At 41.8% G+C, this 22,554-nt stretch overlaps 1 protein-coding gene across 1 annotated transcript in view; it reads right to left on the reverse strand.

Moving 5' to 3' along the window:
• LOC132815231 (chondroitin sulfate proteoglycan 5-like) overlaps positions 1-22,554 on the reverse strand; it is a 94,667-nt gene that overhangs the window by 26,350 nt on the left and 45,763 nt on the right. Inside the window, exon 2 of the mRNA XM_060824044.1 lies at positions 18,035-18,223. Within this exon, the coding sequence (XP_060680027.1) occupies positions 18,035-18,223 (189 nt within the window). The remainder of the gene's footprint in view (positions 1-18,034; positions 18,224-22,554) is intronic.

A 22,554-nucleotide genomic window follows, 5' to 3' on the forward strand; every position in this document is an offset into this window, starting at 1 on the left:
GCCTGCCTTCAAAGTTTGGACTGCTCTTTCTGCCAGACCATTGGATGATGGATGGTATGGAACTGTCCTTATATGACAAATACCACTTGACTCTAGGAATACTCGAATTCCCTGCTGGTAAACAGTGGGCCTGTTTTCTTTGACCAACACTTGCAGCAGTCCACATATTGCAAAAGATGTGCATAGTTTTTCTAACATCATTCCTGTGTTTGACGAATGAACTCTGTGGATGTGTAGCTATTTTGAGTGGGCATCTACAATGTCTAAAAGCATTGAGACCATGAAAGGCCCTGCATGGTCAACATGTACCCAGCCAATCCCACGAATTGTGGGAGCTGCTGGTAGCAATTGTTGTCCTTGTTGGCACTCTGGGCACTGCCTCACCAATGCAGCTCTGTTTGTATCCAATCTAGGCCATCAGTCTAACATGTCGCCAACATCTTCATTTTGAAAACTCCTGGAAGACCCTAATGGAGTTCAGCCAGTATCTGGTGGTGAGCTTTGCTCAGGGCAATCTTGCTTCTCATGCTGTCCTGTTCTGTGTTCTGGTCTCTCTGCATCCAAAAAGGTTTCATTTTATGTGACAGCTCTACGGTTTCCCCCATCACCACCAACTGCCTCAGTTTTGCTATGACAGGATCTTGCTGCATCCAAAGTCTGATATTGTCAATTGTGACAGGAAGTGTGTCCTGAAAATTTAAAACCATTACGGACTCTACCAGCGGGGGTACCACCAATGGCGTATCTGATTGCGCAAGGCAGCTGACTGCTTTTGCATTTGCATCCTTGGATTCCTGATGGCATTCCAACTTGTAATTATACACACATAATATTACAGCCAACTGCTGAATTCAGCCTGAAGGTATGGGTGGCATTACCCGGTCTCTTTACGTCAATCCGGCAGGGATTTGTGTTCTGTTAATATTATAAACTTACATCATTTAAGGTATTTCTGGCACTTCCTGACTTCTAATATGACTGCCCAACCTTTATTCTCTATCTGGGCATATTTACACTCTGCATTAGCAAAAGTCCTAGATTCATACACTATTGGACATTCCTCTCCATTGGGCTATCAACGAGCTCATATTACTCCGATGCCGTATATGGCATTGTATGTCAATACCAGTTCTTGCACTGGATCATAGTGTGTCAACACCTTACAGGATAATAACTGTTTCTTCACCTCCGTGAAGGTTATGGCTTGGCTATGTGACCATTTCCAAGACAGACCCTTTTTTTAAGAGTTAGATTGGATTAGATTCCCTACAGTGTGGAAACAGGCCCTTTGACCCAACAAGCCCACACCAACCCTCCAAAGAGTAACCCACCTAATCCCACTTCCCTCTGACTAATGCACCTAGCACTAGGGGGAGTTTAGCACAGCCAATTCACCTAACCTGCACATCTTTGGACTGTGGGAGGAAACTGGAGCACCTGGAGGAAACCCACACAGACACGGGGAGAATGTGCAAACTCCACACAGACAGTCACCTGAGGCTGGAATTGAAGCTGGGACCCTGGTGCTGTGAGGCAGCAGTGCTAACCACTGAGCCACCGTGCAACCCCTTGATACAAAGAGGCCAGGATTCACCAATCCAAGGAAAGACATAAGCTCAAGTACAGACCTGGGAGCCAGAGCACCTTTGATCACTCTCACTCTACCTTCCAACAGGTGTAACCCAGTCTCGTGGACTCAGTAGCTTAAGTAGGATACTTGGGTTGCCTGGAACACATTTTTCCCTTCAGATGTGTATCCCCACCTGGGAGAAATGTCTAACAAATGTCTTCAAGTTCTCTACGAACTTATTGGTCTTCCCTGTTATTAGCACATCCTCTAGATAAATGGCGATCAGGGTTGATCTTGTAAAATGTTCTCCATCATCCACTGAAACATTTCACAGGCTGACAATGCCCCAAATGGCTGTCTTGTTTCCATTTAACCTTTTAACCATTTGTTAAACCAACCCATCAACCTTCACAATTTGGCCAACCATTACTGCCCATTCTGTAAACTGGACTGATTTGATGATTCTTTTGCTTAAGGAAGGCAAATAGCAATGGGTAGGCCTTGCAGAATGGTGGAATTTCTTCCTGGTCAACACACAAGTGGCCTTGGCTCCTTTGATAGCCCGTAGATCTTCCTGAAAAACTTCTGGATATTTAGTTAGGACCCTTTTCAGGCATGCATTTTCTAATCAAAAGAAGTTTTAATATCTGGTGTCTCAGGGAAAGTTAGGCTTCTAATAACCACAAGAGCTGCAGGTCCACATGGTAGAATTATCCATTGCTTTTCATCTGCCCCAATGTCATTTGTCTGGAAAACATAACTCATTTGGTTCACATACCGGGCACAATTTGCGATGGCAGGGTTAAGCAAATCAAGCTTTCCAAATGATGGCATGATGCCAGAAATGCTTAACCCAACTCAAAGATAACTGTTGCAAATGAGTTTCTTCAGGAGCTTGTTTTCTCTTGTTGCTACTGAAATAACTCCACAGAGGCCAGCATCCATCACCAAGTCACCCTCTGTTTAAACATGGAAGGTCCTTGATACTGATTCAGTTCTCTCACAGACAACTCACAGAGTGAGCCAACTCTCTGACACTCTTGTTTATATTTGTCAGCCAGGACTCCCTGATTGGACCAAATTAGCAGCCCCAATCAGGGAACTCATATTCTATGAGGTCCATCTGGCTGACATTATTACAATCACTGCACTTGCATTTAATATTTTTCTGCCTCTTTCAATCTCTTCTCTCATTCTTCCTAACCTAGATTCCAAATCGTGAAGTCAACCATGCAGAAAGTTAAGATGGGATGCTACTCTTCATCAAAGTGGCCTTCCTTTCGCCTGACTTTATTGTTCATATATGAAATGCAGGTCAGTTCATAAAATTTACAAGGGACTGGTTATTCCTTCCTTAATTCAGAAGACAATACCCAGCTGAGATCAAAATAAAGATGCATTAAGGAAGGCTGTTTAGCCTATTCAGAAGTAATTACAGTGGTCAGCCAGCCTCTGACTGTACATGATGCATTCTTTGATTCCTTTAATCCCAAATATGTCAAGGTGCAACAGAGAGATTCTGGTTAGGTTTCAATTACCAATCATACAGCAGCCCTGAGAACAACTTTCTAAATCTTTAGACCCATAAAGTACCAGCAGGACAAACTAGCTAATAATGGATAAACACAAATAGAATCTAGACGTCCGAGTTTCAAAGGTGATATTACCTGCAGTCATGACTGGATTGCCAAGGTCCAAAGCTGAAGGAAGAATTAGGGTTGGACTTCCAAACTCAGAGTTGGATTGCCAAGATTTGGAACAGATTGCCATGCCTCAGGATACAATCCACTCACATAACGAAACACTTTTTCCCATACACAGCAGTATCCTGGAAATATCCAGCTTAAGGTGTTAGATGACAAGTACAACTAATACAAATAGCAGACATTAACCATCTCCATCAAGATGGAGTCTAACTATCTCCCCAATACATCAATGGCATTATTATTTTTGAATCCACTACTATCAACAATCTGGGATCACCAGTGAGCAGAAACCTTACCGGACCATCATATTGTTGGGAGAGGAGCAGATCAGAGGTTGCTTATTCTGAAATGAATGGCTCAACATCATGAACAGAAGACACAAGAATAAAGAAATGCAAATGGAGTATTCTCCACATGTCTGGATGACTGCAGGTTTGCAACTATACTCAGATAACTTAACATTATCCAGTCTGATTGTTCAGAACCCATGCACCAAGTTAAAGGTTCACTCCTTCCATCACATCCAATTTTGCTTCCCATCAATAAGATGAAATGCAGCAATTTGCCAACACATTTTCAACAGCACTTCTTAAAACTGCTAATTATACTACCTAGAAGCATTAAAGCAGCAACTGTGTAGAAACAGTTCCACCTGCAGGTTCACCAAATCACACACTATCCTGCCTGGGACAATATCATTGTTCCTTCACCATCACTGGGTCAAAATATTAGAACGTTCACCCTAACGGGACTGTGGCAGTCCCTACATGGCAAAGACTGCAGCATTTCACGAAGCAATTGCTCACCACCTTCTCAAAGGCAATTAGGGATGAGCATTAAATGTTATCCCAGCTAGAAACACCCACTCGCTGTAAAACAAAACAAAATGAAAAGAATATTCAGGGCTGAATTGCTGAGGACCTGGATTTCAAAGGCTTAGAGTCCCATAAGTTAAATGGGTCCTCATATTGTCTTTACCCCACAATTTGAACCCCTTTGTTTTAACAATTCCCAAGATTTTGGTTTCATCACTATAATCAAAGACCACCCCAAGCACTGACCAAGCTTTGGCTGGCTTTATGATGCCATGTAGTTATGTAAGTACCATTCCTCAATGTGGCTATTCCACCAGCCAAAAGGCCCTCTGGCTGTCAACTATACTAAGTTTGCACCTTTGTTTTGTAAATTGAGTATAAATGCAGCTTTTGTAGAATTACTAAAAACAGATTAATTGAGAATTGAATCTGAGCCTCTCTAAGTTGTACCTTAATTTATCTACTGAGCGCTCAATGATGCTATCAAGAATGGGACTTAGCACAAGAGGGGTACAGTAAAATCTTTAAAAATGGTGGATAGTCATCTTTAGAATCGACCACATCATGTGAGACTGGAGTCATACATAGGGTTAAAGGTTCCCTTCCTTGTTAATGACCCCCATTTGGGGTTTGAACATAATTTTCAGGTTTAAAGTTCATTTTGTCTGAACCCTCCCCAAGAATGACCAGCTTTACAGAGTTTAGTTACATAATGTATTCTGGAGGAATCTGAAGTAGCAAACCCTGGATTACTAGCTGAGTATCCTTATACCATTTGATACTAATTACTATAAGAGATAGAAATAGATCTGTTTTATTCAGCAACGTTCTCACTGGAAATCAACTTTCAGTAGATTGTAAATTAGGACTGAATCTTCATGCAGATCCAGAAGCTCTCCATCTAAGCAAAAATGCCATGAGAGCCCAAAATCTGGAAGTGCCATCCCCTACCCAGGGGAAACAGGCAGTTCAATTCTTGGCGTCACCTATCCATATAAGTCAACAGCTGCATCTACTCATACGTAATTTTGGTGAGGTAGAGCATCTGAAACTCAAAATGTGTAAATAAACCTGTTAGAATCAGGTATGAAACTTGTGGATTCATTTAGATAGCTAGGATACCCTTTTGGAGAGGTAAAGTACGCCTTTTGAATATGGTCCTAGATACTTTGGGAGAGGAAAGCTACCAGTAGAAATAGATTAAGTGTACCTTGGGATCATTAAAGGTTGGCATGAATGTGTGTGAAAACTACATAAGCCTATTGGAATTGTCAAGGCTGTCAAAGAACTGTCAAGATGTCAGAGAATTGTCAAAATGCCAAAGTATTACAAAGACACAAATATTTTTTGAGATGCCATAGGTGTTAACAACTTTCAACTGTTAAAATTCATTCTAACTATCAATAGAAGTAAGTCCCGACATCAAATTATGGCTGCCTTTCAGAAAATCACAAATGTAAGTGGAATGACTTTCAATGAATCATATGTCATGGAAATTAATGTTAAATCTAGGGTTATATTACTTCAGTCATTTCTTGCTCTGAAAAAAAAAATACACAGTTTGAAAAGATGTCCTGTATGTGCACAGTATTGTTTATTCCTAGCTTATATAACTTGCAATATAAAATATGTCAAGAAATGTGAGATAAACACTGAACAGTTTGGTACACCAGGACCTTCTCAACTGAAAACAAATCTAGGCCATTACTAAATTGAAATGGTACACATTCTTAAATGCCTACATTCTGTTATGAAGATGTAGCATTGTTTCTTATTGAGAACACTTGGTGCTGTCACTGCTAACTATTAATTCTTGCAAAGGTACAGTTCATCCACATCTTCATAACAGTTCATAAATAAGACAACGAATAAAACAAATTCTAAAATATTGAAGAAATACAATAGAAATTTAAGGATTATAAACAAATATTACAATTACAATTAACTGAGAGCTATCATTAAAGGATTTGCACTGCATGATGGATTTTATAATATAAAATTGTCACCGTGAGGGTCTCTGCTAAGTCAACAGTTTGACTGATAGCTCCAAATTGTTATAGACTAGAAATCTTTGTTGTCATAAGAGGTTAAGCACGAGTAATTTTTTTTTTAAACAAGGTAAGGATGGAAGTGTATTTCATAAATAATTAAGTGAAGGAATCATAATGCACTGAGATTTTGTTTAAATGAATGAGTGTCTTTTTTAAAAAAGAGGACATCATAAATGGACACAGTTTTATTAGAGACAATTTTATTTTATGTCAGCATGACCTCTAGTAGATATTAGGGACCTGACATGAAGTGGCTAAGGAAAAAGGGTAGTCAGTAAGAACCATGATTTAGCATATGCTGGCACTATTTTGGCATGGGGCTATAAAGGATAATGGGAAGAGAGGAGGGCTGGGTTGGGCTATGGGGTATGAAGGGCCTTTGAGTATATAGAGTATGAGGAGCATTTATCAGGTTATATAGGAGCACAGAGGATATGAGGTGTTGAGGCAATGGGTAGAGGGACTGAGAGTGGTATGGAAAGTACGATAAACCAAACAGATGGGTAAAGCAGTGTATGCTGGTGGATTGGGAATGAGCGGCCTTAGATAGAGAAATAGAGGGTGGAAAGAGACAGACGAAGGATGCATTATTAAAGAGCGGGAGATTGACATAGAGAGTATGAGCAGGCATTAGTGTGGATAAGGGGGCCTACATTGGTTTAGAATGTTTTTGGGGTTAGGCATGGTTAGGGGATGGAGAGTGTGTGAAGGGGTGGGGGTGCTGAGGGCTGTTTCTCAATTGAGTCAACCTTCTAAGAACTTTAACACAGTATCTTCCACACAACCCACCTGTGCACTCAGCTGTCTCCACACGTGAGCTTGGGAAGCCCACCAGCCTGGAGGGAAAATCCAACATGTCTGGGCACATCTTCCTGTGCAGGCCTGCAGAGCTGGAAAATATCCCAACTTCTGCACTGGAGCAAAAATGTGGGCCTTAATATCAACACTACCATCTCCTGCCTCAGTCTGTGCTGAGTCAGACGATTAACGTATAACAAGGGATTGGATTTCTCCTTCCTCAGAGTCAGCTTGAATCTGGGGTCAACTCCAGGAGGTCTCCAGCAATCTGCCACTGTAGTAGGAAAATTCAAAACTAAAGGGCACAGTCTTAAGGTGAGAGGGGAAAGATTTAAAAAGGGACCTGAAGGAGAACTTTTTCACATAGAGGTTAGTATGTATATGGAATGAGCTGTCAGAGGTAAGGCAAAGCCAGGGAACTATAGACCAGTGAGCCTGACGGCAGTGGTGGGCAAGTTGTCGAAGGGAATCCTGAGGGACAGAATTTCCATGTATTTGAAAAGGCAAGGATGGATTTGGGAGAGTAAAAGTGGCTTTGTGCATGGGGAAATCATGTCTCAAACTTGATTGAGTTTTTCGAAATAGAGGATTGATGAGGGCAGAGCAGAAGACATGATTTATATGGATGTTCAACAAGACTCCTCAAGGTAGACTGGTTAGCAAGCTTAGATCACAAGGAAAATGAGGAGAATTAGCCATTTAGATACAGAACTGGCTCAAAGGTAGAAGACAGATGTTAGTGATAGAGGGTTGCCTTTTAGACTGGAGGCCTGTGGCATGTGGTGTGCCACAAGGATCGGTGATGGGTCTATTGCTTTTAGTCATTTATATAATTGATTTGGATATGAACATAGGAGGTATGGTTAGTAAGTTTGCAGGTTGCACCAAAATTAGAGTGTAGAGGACAGTGAAGAAGGTAATCTCAGAGTGTAAAAGAATATTGATCAGATGGGTCAATGGGCTCGAGGAGTGGCAGATGGAGTTTAATTTAGATAAATGTAAGGTTTTGCATTTTGGAAAAACAAATCAGGACAGGATTTATACGTAATGGTAAGGTCCTGGGGAATATTGCTGAACAAAGAGACCTAGGAGTGCAGGTTTATAGTTCCTTGAAAGTGGAGTCACAGGTAGAGACAATAGTGAAGAAGGTGTTTGGTATGCTTGCCTTTATTGGTCAGTGCATTGAGTGTAGGGATTAGGAGGTCATGTTGCAGCTGTGTAGGACTTTATTTAGTCCACTTTTGGAATACTGCATACAATTCTGGGCTCCCTGCAATAGGAAGGATGTTGCAAAACTTGATAAGGTTCAAAAAAGATTTGCAAGGATGTCACCAGGGTTGGAAGGTTTGAGCTATAAGGAGGGGCTGAATAGGCTGGAGTTATTTTCCCTGGAGCATCTGAGGCTGAGGGGTGACCTTATACAGGTTTTATAAAATCAGGAGGGGCATGGATAGGATAAATAGCCAAGGGTTTTTTCACTGGGTTAGGAGAATCCAAAACTATAGGACATAGGTTTAGGGTGAGAAGGGAAAGCTTTAAAAAGGACCTAAGGAGCAATGCTTTCATGCAGAGGGTGGTTTGTGTATGGAATGAGCTGCCAGAGGAAGTTGGAGGCTGGTATAATCACAACACTTAAAAGGCATCAGGATGGGCATATGAATAGGAAGGGTTTAGAGGGATATGGGCCAAGTGCTGGAAAATGGGATTAGACTAATTTAGGATATATGGTGGACATGGATGAGTTGACCAAAGGGTCTGTTTCCATGCCATATTTTAGGAAATGGTGGGTGCAGGTACAGTTACATTTAAAAGAAATTTGGACAGGCACATGAATAGGAGAGGTTTCAAGAAATTTGGGCCAAACACAGACATATAGGATTAGTTTTGTTTGGAAAACCTGGTAAACATGGAAGATTGGATCAAAGGGTCTGTTTCTGTGCTGGATGATTCTATGACCGCCAATAACTGTAATTACCTTCAGTACTACTGGGCTCATACACTTTGCAAAGTAACTGCTTAAGCTTGTGTCCTTGGTCACTCTTCTGTGGCATTTGCTGGAAAGTGGGAACTAGTTAAGGGGTTAGCATCAGACTTGACTGTCATGCCCTGTGACAAATAGCCCAATAGGATTTAGGTATGTGTGAGATCCATGGTGGCTGGATGGTGAGAAATGCAAATGGTAGCCCCAGGAACAATGAAACTATATTCTGGAAAGAAGCATCTTCAGAGCAGTCCACCCCAGCAGTCTAATAATTTTACATTGTGAGTATCTAATCAAAATCGAACAAGGAATTCCAAGGTTCAGGTGCCTAGTTAGTGCTGCAACGTCTGCTTGCCTCTTTGACACAGGAACAGCAGTTGACCATTTAGCCCCTCAAGCTTTTGCTATTTCTCGATCCTATCTGATATCTGGTCTTGAAAAGTGTGTGTAAATGAAGGTTACAGTATATAAGGACAGGATGGGAATGGTTTCTCATAGTCTCAGAAGAAAATGCAATAAAACTAGAATAGAAAACATAGTTTGTACAAAAATCTTTCATTGAATCCCTGGCTAATTTTGAACAGCTATTCACCATTCATCTCCATGGAAACCACAGACCAAGGCTGGTTCACGCCTACTTAATCCCTTCTCAAGCAATTCCCAGCATTATATTTTTGCATCCAACTGACATAACCTTGATTGGCAAGAGATTGTGAAACATTTGCTTTGAAAGTTGTTTCTCTTCATCATGCAGGGAAAACAAGAAAGGTCAATAATGACAGGATTCCTTAATTAGATTTCACATAAACCGCTCTTTCATAATTGATCACACAGAGAGCCCTGTCTGTCTCTGTGCTAATGAGCATCCTGCACAGACTTGATAAACATCCCACTGAGAGACCTATTTCCAATCAGTAATATAGCTTGGATCCTGTTGTGCTAAGTTCACTTTTTCATGTCATTGTTGCATAGGGGAAATTCAATGACAGGTATCACCAGAATCTCTGAAAAATGAAGCTCTCCATAATACTGAATGCTTAAAGGATGCTCCTGTATTTTTATTTTAATTGTTCTTGGAACACTAAACCAGTTTGGGTATTCAGATATAACAAATGCAATGGAACCTTTGCTGTTGCGGATATCACCAGAATCAATATGAGGATGTGCAAATCTACCTCAATGGAAGTGACTTAACCTAGAGTGATGAAGGAATAGACCAGGTACATACTGACTGAAGGAGAGAAGCAATATGAATTCAGGGAGAGAGAGGTATGGTATAAGCAGAGGGTGAGGGAATAATATGAACACTGATAGAGTACTAATGTAGTGAGAGGAAGTAAGTTAATATTCGTAGGGGGTCAAATGGAATGAGTTACTGTTAACAATATCTCTGAGTGTGTGCTTATATTGAAGGATATCTCTAAGGTCCTGCACCAAAAGAAAGTGTTACAATTCATAGCATGTGTCTGGGAGTATTTTCCTATTAATTGGGTGTCAATAGGTATGTGTTATTGTTGACGGGATGTTTCTGGGAGAGTGTTTTTATCAATAGCATTTCTCTGAGAGTGTGTTACTATTGACAGGGTGTCTCTGAGAGGAGACAGTGAGGACAGCAGATGCTGGAGCTCAGCGTCGAGAGTATAGTGCTGGAAAAGCACAGCAGATCAGGCAGCATCTGAGGAACAGGAGGATCGATGTTTCAGGCATAAGCCCTTCACCAGGAGGATAGGCAATAAAAGCTGACTCAGCTGGATATATCAACAGGAAGCAACAGGCTAATTAATATAAAATTTGTTATATGGAAGATATTAGAAGTTACGCAAAGGCATTATAGCAGAGAACTTAGAAAAGTTCAACATAATCAGGCAGAGTTAACATGATGTTGTGAAAGGGAAATAAGGTTTAACCAATTTAATGGAGGTCTTTGAGGAAGTAACATGTTTGGAATGATGGAAACCTCTGGATGTACTATACTTAGACGTCCAGAAAGCATTTGATAAGCTGCCACATCAAAGGTTATTCTGGAAAATAAAACCTTATGGTGGAGGGGGGGGGGTAACATATTGGCATGGATAGAATATTGGTTAGTTAACAAGAAATTGACAAGGTATAAAAGGGTCTTTTTCTGGTTGGCAAGATGCAATGAATTGTGTGTGCCACAGGGGTCAGTGCAGGGCTTCAACTTAGTTACAATTTTTATGAGTTATTTACATGAACAGACCAAAGGTATGGTTGCTAAATTTGTTGATGTTACAATGATAGATAGGAATTTAAGTTGTGAAGAGAACATAAGAGAGCTATAAGGAGAGTCACCCTCTTTCAGTTAGTTGAGAGTCTTTGGAATTCCCTTCCTCAAAAGGCAGTAGATGCAGAATTTTTAGATATTTTTAAGGCAGCTGAGTGGCCTACACTTGTTCCTTGTTCATAAGTTTGTAGGCAACAAAGCAATTTAGTCAGGTGAAGTGAGTGGAAGTTCTGGCAAATAGAGTATAATATAAGGAATTGTGAGATTGTCCATTCTGGCAGGATGAATAAAAAATGTAATATCTAATAGTGAGAGTATTCGAGGTCTGAGAAGAAGACAGATCTTGATGTTCTCACACATAAATTGCAAGAGATTAGTATGCAGGTGGAGTCATTGAGTCATATATGTCTACAGCTTGGAAAGGCATTTCATGCCATTGTGTTCACACCCGCCATTAAGCACCCATCTACCTTAGTCCTATTTTCCAGCATTTAGCTCCTAGTCTTATATGCTATGGCATTCAAGTGATCACCTAAATAGTTCTTCAATGTCATGAAGGTTCCTGCCTCTACAAGCCCTTTAGTCAGTGAGTTCCAAATACTCAGCATCTTCTATGTGAAATATTTCTTCCTAAAATCCCCTCTTGCCCTTCACCTTAAATTTATGGCCCCTGGGTATTGATGCTTCCACTGAGGGAAAACATTTCTTCCTATCTACCCAGACTATGTCTTGCATAATTTTCTACACCTTAATCAAGTCCCTCCTCAGCCTTGTCTGCTGTAAGCAAAAAAAACTCTCAACCTATCTAATATCTATTCATAGCTAAATTACTCCAGCCCAGCCAAAATTCTGGTGAATTTCCTCTGCAACCTCACTACTACATCACATCCTTTCAATAGTGTAGTAACCAAAACTGCACACAGTTGAGGCCTGACCAATATCTTATATTGGTCCATCACAACCACCCCACTCTTGCATTCAATGCCTTGACTTATAAAAGCAATAGGTAAAAACAATGACTGCAGATGCTAGAAACCAGAGTCGAGATTAGAGTGGAGTTGGAAAAGCACAGCAGTTGAGGCAGCATCCGAGGAGCAGTAAAATCGACGTTTCGGGCAAAAGCCCTTCATCAGGAATACAGGCAGAGAGTCTGAAGGGTAGAGAGATAAAAGCAATATACTATTTTAACTATCTTATCTACTGTCCTGCTTCCTTCAAGGATCTGTGACCATGCACTCCAAAGTCCCTCTGATCTTATGCACTTTCTCAGGTTCTATCATTAATCAAGTACTCTCTTGCCTTGTTAGCTCTCAGAAGGCATCACCTCACACTTTACAGGTTTGAATTATATTTTCCATTGAACTGTCCATCTAGCCAACCAGTCTATATCTTCCAATAGTCTAAGGCTTTCTTCCTCGCTATTCACACTACCAATTTTCATGTCATCGATGAACTTACAGATCAAATCATCTCCACATTTATGTCTACAACAAACATCAAGGGACCCAGCATGAAACCCTGCAGTACCTCACTTGACATATGCTTCCAATCCCAAAAGCAATCTTCAGATATCACCTTTTGCATCCTGCCATTCAGCCAATGTTGGTTCCAATTTACCAAATTGCCCTGATTCACATGAACTCTTATCTTCTTGACCAGTCCCCAGTTGAGAACTTGTCAAACTTTTACTGAAGTCTGTGTGGAACACATCCACCTCAATACTTCTATCCATTAACCTAATCACTTCCTTGAAAAACTTAATCAGTCTGTCAGATATGATCTCCCAAAGCCAAAGCCGTATTGACTATCCTTGATTAATCTTTACCTCTACAAATGAAGATTAATTCTGTCCCTTAAAATTTTTCCGAACAGTTCCTGCCACCAATGTTAGACTCATTGGTCTATAGTTTAGCCATATATCATTCTTCTCTATCACGAATATTGATGTAAAGTACTCATTTAAAACCTCACCTATATCTTCCAGTTCTACCCACAGCTTGCCACTTAGATCCTTAATAGGTTTCATTCTATTCCTGGTTATCCTCTTGACCTAATTTTCTCATAAAGTACCTTTATTTTATCTACCAGTGTTTTATCATGCCCCCATTTGACTTTCTAATTTCCTTTTTGAGTAACCCTCTCGGGTTTCTGTAATACTGAGCCCTTAATATCCACCACAAGCTTCCTTTTCTTTTTCAAGCCTGTAAATCCCTCATGCAGAATTTTTTTAAGATTACTTACAGTGTGGAAACAGGCCCTTCGGCCCAACAAGTCCACACCGACCCACCGAAGCGCAACCCACCCATACCCCCACATCCACCCCCTACCTAACACTAGGGGCAATTTAGCATGGCCAATTCACCTGACCCGCACATCTTTGTGACTGTGGGAGGAAACCGGAGCACCCGGAGGAAACCCACACAGACACGGGGAGAACGTGCAAACTCCACACAGTCAGTCGCCTGAGTCAGGAATTGAACCCGGGTCTCAGGCGCTGTGAGGCAGCAGTGCTAACCACTGTGCCACCGTGCCGCCCAAAATTATCTGGAATGTTAGGTCCCAATTTTTGCTTTTACAGGCACAAGTTGGCCCCATGCTTTCACGATTTCCTTTATGAAAGGCTCTTGCTGTTCCAATATAGATTTTCTCACAAATAGCTGCTTCTAGTCCATTTTGGCCCAATCCTGTCGAATTCTAAAATCAGCCTTCCCCCAATTCAAGTTTTTTTTATTTTTTGGCAAGCTTTATTTGTTTACAAGACTACCTTACGTCTTAGAACAAGTAATTAGGAATGTTAATAGAATGTAATTTATTGCACAGGATACTAAACACAAAAGTAGGAAGGTTAGAACATAGAACATAGAACAGGAATGAGGATAGTGTGCCAAGCAGGCTAAGATAAAAGGCAGGGAGGAGGGACTTGGGGGAGGGGCGCTGGGAATACAATAGGTGGAAGGAGGTTAAGGTGAGGGTGATAGGCCGGAGAGGGGGTGGGGGCGGAGAGGTCAGGAAGAAGATTGCAGGTCAAGAAGGCGGTGCTGAGTCTGAGGGTTGGGACTGAGAAAAGGTGGGGGGAGGGGAAATGAGAAAGCTGGAGAAATCTGCATTCATCCCTTGTGGTCGGAGGGTTCCTAGGCGGAAGATAAGGCACTCTTCTTCCAGGCGTCGTGTTGCCATGGTCTGGCGATGGAGGAGGCCATGGACCTGCATGTTCTTGGCGGAGTGGGAGGGGGAGTTAAAGTGTTCAGTCACGGGGCGGTTGGGTTGGTTGGTGCGGGTGTCCCAGAGTTGTTCTCTGAAACGTTCTGCAAGTAGTCGGCCTGTCTCCCCAATGTATAGGAGGCCACATCGGGTGCGGCGGATGCAGTAAATGATGTGTGTGGAGGTGCAGGTAAATTTCTGACGGATATGGAAGGATCCCTTGGGGCCTTGGAGGGAAGTGAGGGGGGAAGGCGTGGGCGCAAGTTTTGCATTTCTTGTGGTTGCAGGGGAAGGTGTTGGGGTGGGGTTGGCTTGGTGGATGGTGTGGATCTGACGAGGGAGTCGCGGAGGGAGTGGTCTTTCTGGAACACTGATAGGGGTGGGAAGGGAAATATATCCTTGGTTGTGGGGTCTGTTTGGAGGTGGCTGAAATGACGAAGGATGATACGATGTATCTGGAGGTTGGTGGGGTGGTAGATGAGAACCAGTGGGGTTCTGTCCTGGTGGCAATTGGAGGGGCGGGGTTCAAGGGCGGAGGAGCGGGAAGCGGAGGAGATGCGGTGGAGGTCAGCTTCAACCACGTCTGAGGAGAAATTGCGGTCTTTGAGGAAGGAGGCCATCTGGGTTGTTTGGTATTGGAATTGGTCCTCCAGGATGAACATTTCCCATCAACCACTACCCTCTGATCCAAACTGCTATATCTTCCACAATCCCATTCCTCCGCATTTTGTACAATAGCCTACTGTGGGGAACCTTATCGAATGCATTGCTGAAATCCATATATACCACATCAACCGGTTTACTCTCATCTACCTGTTTGGTCACCTTCTCAAAGAACTCAATAAGGTTTGTGAGGCACGACCTAACCTTCACAAAACTGTGCTGACTATCCTTAATCAAATTATTCTTTTCTAGATGATTATAAATCCTATCTCTTATATCCTTTTGCAACACTTTACCAACAACTGAAGTGGTCTATAATCCTGGTCTATAATTACCAGGATTATCTCTACTCCCCTTCTTGAACAGGGGAACCACATTTGCTATCCTCGAATGTTATGTTTCAGTTAAACAGAAAAGTGCCGAGACTACATTTGGAGTACTATACAATATTGTGCCATGGACAAATTTGGTCGTCTATTTAAGGAAGATGTAAATACATTGGTAGCAACTCTGAAATGGTAATACCTGCATTAAACGGGGTATTTTATTAGGAAATGTTGAACTACCTAGGCTTGGATGTTTAGAAGAGTGAAGGTTGACTTGACATAAGATCCTGAGGGGTCTTGATAGGATACATGGGAGAATCTAGAACTACCAATCAATGTTTAAAAATAAACAGCTACCCTTTTAATACAAGAATAAGAACATAGTTAGATTTGTAAAAGGCATTAAAGGTTACAAGACATAGGCATGAACATAGAGTAACTATACCAGCTGTAACCTTAAAAATGCAGAGCAGATGTACCCCTGCTCCAAATTTGTATGTTCATGTGAATGGTTCATATGTTACTAGATTAGATTCCCTACAGTATGGAAACAGGCCTGTCAACCCAACAAGTCCACACCAACCCTCCGAAAAGAAACCCACCCAGACCCATTCCCCTACATTTACCACTGACTAATGTCCCTAACACTTTGGACAATTTAGCATGACCAATTCATCTGTACATCTTTTGGATTGTGATAGGAAACATACATTCACGGGGAGAATGTGCAAACTCCAAACAGACAGTCACCCAAGGCAGGGATCAAACCGAGGTCCCTGGTGCTATGAGGCAGCAGCGCTAACCACCGAGCCACCGTGCCACCCATCTATTTACAGTATGTCTCCAGCCATGTGACATTATTGACAGAGTGGCTTTGGGATAGTATTATTTTTGACAGGATAGTCTCCAGGTGTGTGTTATTATTTTCAGCAGGACACCAGGGGTGTATTATTACTGACAAGGTTTGTCTGGGCATGTGCCATTATTGACAGGTAGTCACTAGGAATGTGTTATTATTGACAGGGAGTCACTAGGAGTGTGTTATTATTGTGAGGTGCTGCATTTTGGGAAAGCAATCTTAGCAGAACTTATATACTTAATTGTAAGGTCCAAGGGAGTGTTGCTGAACAAAGAAACCTTGGAGTGCAGATTTATACCTCCTTGAAAATGGAGTCGCAGGTAGATAGGATAGTGAAGAAGGCATTTGGTATGCTTTATTGGTCAGAGTATTGAGTACAGGAGTTGGGAGGTCATGTTGCGGCTGTACAGGACATTGGTTCAGCCACTATTGGAATATTGCGTGCAATTCTGGTCTTCCTATTGGAAAGATGATGTGAAACTCGAAAGTGCTCAGAAAAGATTTACAAGGATGTTGCTATGGTTGGACGATTTGAATATAGGGAGAAGCTGGACAGGCTGGGGCTGTTTACCCTGGAGCGTCGGAGGCTGAGGGGTGACCATATAGAGGTTTATAAAATCATGAGAGGCATGGATAGGATAAATAGACAAAGTCTTTTCCCTCGGGTGGGGGAGTCCAGAACTAGAGGGCGTAGATTTAGGGTGAGAAGGGAAAGATATAAAAGAGACCTAAGGGGCACCTTTTTCACACAGAAGGTGGGACGTGTATGGAATGAGCTGCCAGAGGATGTGGTGGAGGCTGGTACAATTGCAACAGTTAAAAGGCATCTGGATAGGTACATGAATAGGAAGGGTTTGGAGGGATATGGGCCGGGTGCTGGCAGGTGGAACTAGATTGGGTTGAGATATCTGGTCGGCATGGTCGAGTTGGAGCGAAGGATTTGTTTCCGTGATGTACATCTCTATGGCTCTATGACTCTATGTGGACATCGTTAGTTAGGACCGCATTTATTATCCATTCCTAATTTGCCCAGATGACTGTTAAAAGTCAACCATATTATTCTGGACTGAAGTCATATATTGAGAAACCTCGATTATCCAGCATTTGATAAACCGAATTTCGGATTATCCAAGCAAAATCGCAAGGTCCCGATGCTTGGCTAACTATGTTATCCAGCATTCAATTAGCCGAACGAAATACTCCTCACCCTAGTCCTTCGGATAATCGAGGTTCCTCCATACAGGCCATACCAGAAAAGGTTGGCAGATTTCCTTTCTCAAAGAGATTTAAAGAACCAGATGGATTTTTATTAATCAAAATATTGCAACAATTAGCCTACCTTGTTATCAAATTCAATCACCTAACCAAGATGGGATTCAAACCCATATGCCCAGAACAATCACCTGGGATTCTAGGTTACCAGTCCGGTGATATTACCACTTCTCCATTGAATCCCTTCAAGTGTGTGCAACTTGTCCCTCTCACTAACCGGATCACTGTCTTATGCTCCCTATCCCTCAGATTGAGAGACAAATACCAGAGGAAAGTGAGTCAGGAAGAATACGATAAGTGAAAAGTAATTAAGAAAACATACTAAAGCAACCATGTAAGACACAGAGATAGAGAAGAAAAGAAATATTTCAGAAAGAGATAAAAATAAAGACATGAAAGACAAAAAGTGAAAAAAAGGTTTGAAAAGTGAAAGAGTGAAAAGTAGATCAGATCCGATACTGGTGTTATTTTAATGAAAATTATTAAAACACTTTTTGATGTACTCATCATTACCTTTGTTCCAGAGGGATGGTTTCACTATACTCACCTCCTCTTCCGAAGCTTTTTGTTTTCAGTTTTTAAGGAGTACACCTTCTTTGCAAAGAAGACAGTGAGCATAAAGAGGAGCAGGATCACCACTGCCGAGGAACCAACAGCTATACACATCACCTGGAACTCTGTGATGATAAATTCACATCGAATCCCTTTGTGCCAGATGTAGTCCTGAGCATTACATCTATGGGAAGAACAAATTGCTATGTAAATATGAAAATTAACATTTGGGCTCCAGCCTCTTCCAGACTTGACAACGCTTAGGTGACTAATGACAAAATTATAAAATATATCTGAAATTATTATTGATTATAACCCTCTCAAGAATTCATAATGGTAATTGCTGTGTGTGGGCACTCCTCAAGCCCAACGTGGTTGAGTCCAAAGGTTCAATGGTCCATTGAGAAGAATCATACTCATGTGATCCAACTAAAAGACTCTTAATGTGGAGGTACCAGTGTTGGACTTGGGTGGACAAAGTTAAAAATCACATTACACCAGGTTATAGTCCAACAGGTTTATTTGGAAGTACAAACTTTCAGAGCTAGCTACCTGATGAAGGAACAGTGCTCCAAAAGCATGTATTTCCAAATAAACCTGTTGGACCAACCCCTGGTATTGTGTGATATTTATAAGAGTCTTGTTCAAGTAAACGACAGGAAATTTATTGTATTACTGCAATAGTTTACTGATCACTTGAAAAAGACTACTAACAGGCTCTGGAGCACATTAGCACTCAGATCACTCTAACCAAGTCCTTGTGACATCAACACAGTGGATGGTGCCTTATTGCATTTGTATTAACCCATTCAGACCCATATACAGCTGCCCTGATTTTTGTGATCAGGTTGGATGTGCAGAGTTAGGGGAAGATCCAGATTTTGCAATCCTAATCTTTATAAATAGCCAATTACATCTCATAATTTTGATCCAGAAATGTGTGAGCTGGATTGACAATCCTGGAAGGTCCTCAGAGGTTATTCAGTTCTTATTCAGATTGGGTGGGAAGATTATGTAGAGCTTCTAATACTGCGTATAAAGTTTAAAAGTAATTATTTAAACAGAAAATATTCCTCCTGCTCTCACGATCTTAATCATTCACTTTTTATGATCCATCCATAGCCCCTCCTATCTCTTGAACATTCCTATAGCTATTTCTCATGTCCCTCGTACCCCATACAGTCCAATCATCCTTTTCTTATTGCAAAAGTTTACTTTATTCACAAGAAGTCTTTATATACATACACAGTTACTGAAGCATTTCTGTACAGTCTTTGCATATGAATAACAACAAAAATTGGAAATTTGACATTCTCTGCAATTGTAATCAAAAGCCAATTTCCTACTTACACAGGGCTATATTTACAAATATTGAAGGCACTGAAAGGGTCTGATAATTAAACAGACCCCTACTAAGTTCAGCAGAAAGACTTTAAACAGGGGTTTTTCCCCATGGTGCTTTGGTGGCAGCTGCCAACAAGCTTTAGTGCGTCCCTCAGCACATAATCCTGGAGCCTGCCATGTGCCAATCTGCAACATTCGGTTGACATCAACTCTTTTCACAGGAAAACCAATAAGTTTTGGGCAGGCCAAAGAGCATCTTTCACCAAACTGATGGTCCTCCAGGTGCAGTCTCGGTGTGTGTCCCAGAGAACAGACCATAGAGCACAGAATCTGGCATCATGGAGCTGCTCGGAATGAACCTCAACAAAAGCCATTGCATCTTTCTTCAGAATTCCTTTGCAAAGCACATTCCAGAAGGAGGTTTGTCTCTAGCAGCTCCCCTTTCTTCCTCACAACTGCTTCGAGGGCAACATGCAGTGGCACACCGAGATTGGGCGTACATAAAGAATCTCACAGTAAGTGCCCTTCTCACACCAAGTAAGTGCTTGTTGGAAAGTTCTAGCGATGAGGAAATCTGTGAAATGACTTTGACAGTCTGCTCAGGGAACAGACCCAAAAGGATCAACCTCTCCTTTTCCTGCAGGATCTCAAGAACACTATAGATTAGATTACTTACAGTGTGGAAACAGGCCCTTCGGCCCAACAAGTCCACACCGACCCGCAACCCACCCATACCCCCAACCTAACACTACGGCCAATTTAGCATGGCCAATTCACCTGAATCGCACATCTTTGGAATGTGGGAGGAAACCAGAGCACCCGGAGGAAACCCACGCAGACACGGGGAGAACGTGCAAACTCCACACAGTCAGTCACCTGAGTCGGGAATTGAACCCAGGTCGCTGGCGCTGTGAGGCAGCAGTGCTAACCACTGTGCCACCGTGCTGCTATATGCTGACCACTTTCTGATGGACTTGTGGTCAAAGGTATTTTCCTTTACAAATTCTTCCTAGTGGGACTGATGAGACAGAATAGTCCAACCTTGGAATGTCCCTTGGCAACAAGGCCAAGCCCATCCTTCATTACACTAGGGACAGGTAGAACTACAGTATGCAGTGGCACTTAACGTTTGCATACCGAGGGTCTACACACATCTTGATGCAGCCGCACACAAAGGTGGCCATCAGGGTGAAGTAACATTGGATATGTTCTTCCCCACCCAGTCCTTCTTTGACTTCCAGATGAAGTGGAAGTCAAAGTGGCTCATGTGACTTCAGTGGTGCAAGCTCAGGGGATAGACCAGAATAGATCACTGCTCATTCTTTGCTGCCTTGTTTGTGTGTTGTATAGAACCTTTTGCCAAATCCATCTGGAAGGATGTGAGCCCTTAGGGGTGACTGTTCCAGGCAGTGGAGGCCTGAAGGTGAAGCTTCCTTGTATATGGATGACATCACCATTTTCAGCTTGAACCTGCTGTCAGTGCACAAAGTCATGATCATCAGTGACCAGTTTGAACTGGTTTCAGGAGCCAAGGTAAGAATGAGGCCATGCTCTTTCTGGGCCAACCGATCCTTTATACCCTTCACCGTCAGGACAGATGACCTGAAAGTGCTGGGCATATGGTTCAGAAGGGCTCAGGTTATGCGCCAAAACATGGGAGGTGTGTATTGCCAAAATGAGACCGAAACTATGCAGATGGGAGCACTGCTCCATCTCCATTGCAGGTAAAAAAAACCATCATTCGTATAGTTTTTTTAATATCCTCTATGCCAACTCAACACAAACTCACCAGGTGATGGTGGCTCAGTAGTCAGCACTGCTACTGCACAGCACCAGGGATTTGATTCCAACCTGGAGTGACTGTCTGCATGGAGTTTGCACATTTTCCCTGTGTTTGCATACGTTTCCTCCAGGTGATCTGGTTTCCTCCCACAATCCAAAGATGTGCATGTTAAGTGCTTTAGCATGGGAAATGCAGGGCAAGAGGGATGGTGTGGGATGCCTTTGGAGGATCAGCATGAATCTATGGGCTGAATGGCCTGCTTGCACACTGTGGGTGTTCTATGAACACGCCTATTATTCAGCATGGGCATTTACCAGGAGGCATCACAACAGAAAATAAACTTCCCAGTTGATTGGTAGATCACTCTTGCAAAAAAGCACAATCTCATAATAAACAAGCCTCGAAGACAGTGAAATTTCAAAATAATTGTTATGAAAACAGACATTTCACTTAAGTATTCAATGAAATATGTGAACAAACATTTCACTTGTGGTTAACACTTCCCTCACTGAAATACTTAAAAACATTACATCAGTGAACATTTCCATTCATTAACAGATGGAGCTAACCATCAACAGGCACCCCATTGTGAAAAAACGTTTATCGAATCAATCATGCAGACCAATTCCTATAATGGTTTTATATTACCAGACACTTCCAAATGAGCGAGCATTTTAACTGCCTATTTTTAAACAGTTTATTGACAAATTTGCAGGTTTATGCATTTTTTATACACTAGCATTCCTTTTCATAATCCCAAAGGATGCCTTATCTCTCCCAAAGCTATCTCACCTGCACCAAATGCATCCTGCCAAATCCGAAAGATTGAGATATATAAAACATTTCTTCAACATTTACCCCTCACACCCATTCTCTTCCCTTTGCACCAATACTGATAAAGGCAAACAGACTATGACAGGATAGGATAGAGATAAAAAATCTAAGAGGAAACCAACAATAAGATACGAAGTTACAAAAAAGCGATATAATGAAACACTATCTGAATGCACATAGCATTCAAAACAAAGTAAATGAGAATCGAAAGTGCAAAGAAAAATAAATATACATTTGGTTGCCATTGCAAAGATATGGCTGCAGGATGTCATGGCTTGAGACTTGAATTGTAAAGGGATCTGGTTATGTAGGAAGAACAACAAGTTAGGAAAAGGTGGAAAGATGGCTCACTGTTTATGCACTACTTACGCCCAATCTTCCCTGATGTTAACTATCATAAAGGACACTTTTATCCCCGCCTGACTCTCAACTAGAAAGAATACCAGATATCCCCTTCACAAGAAAGATCCATGCCCCTAATGCCCATATCTGTAGGAGTGCCTCAGCTCATCGAAGAAGTACCCTGACCATCCAAAAGAATAGCACTGAGAAGT

The sequence above is a fragment of the Hemiscyllium ocellatum genome, chromosome 4, assembly GCF_020745735.1.
Source record: "Hemiscyllium ocellatum isolate sHemOce1 chromosome 4, sHemOce1.pat.X.cur, whole genome shotgun sequence".
Taxonomy (NCBI): Eukaryota; Metazoa; Chordata; class Chondrichthyes; order Orectolobiformes; family Hemiscylliidae; genus Hemiscyllium; species Hemiscyllium ocellatum.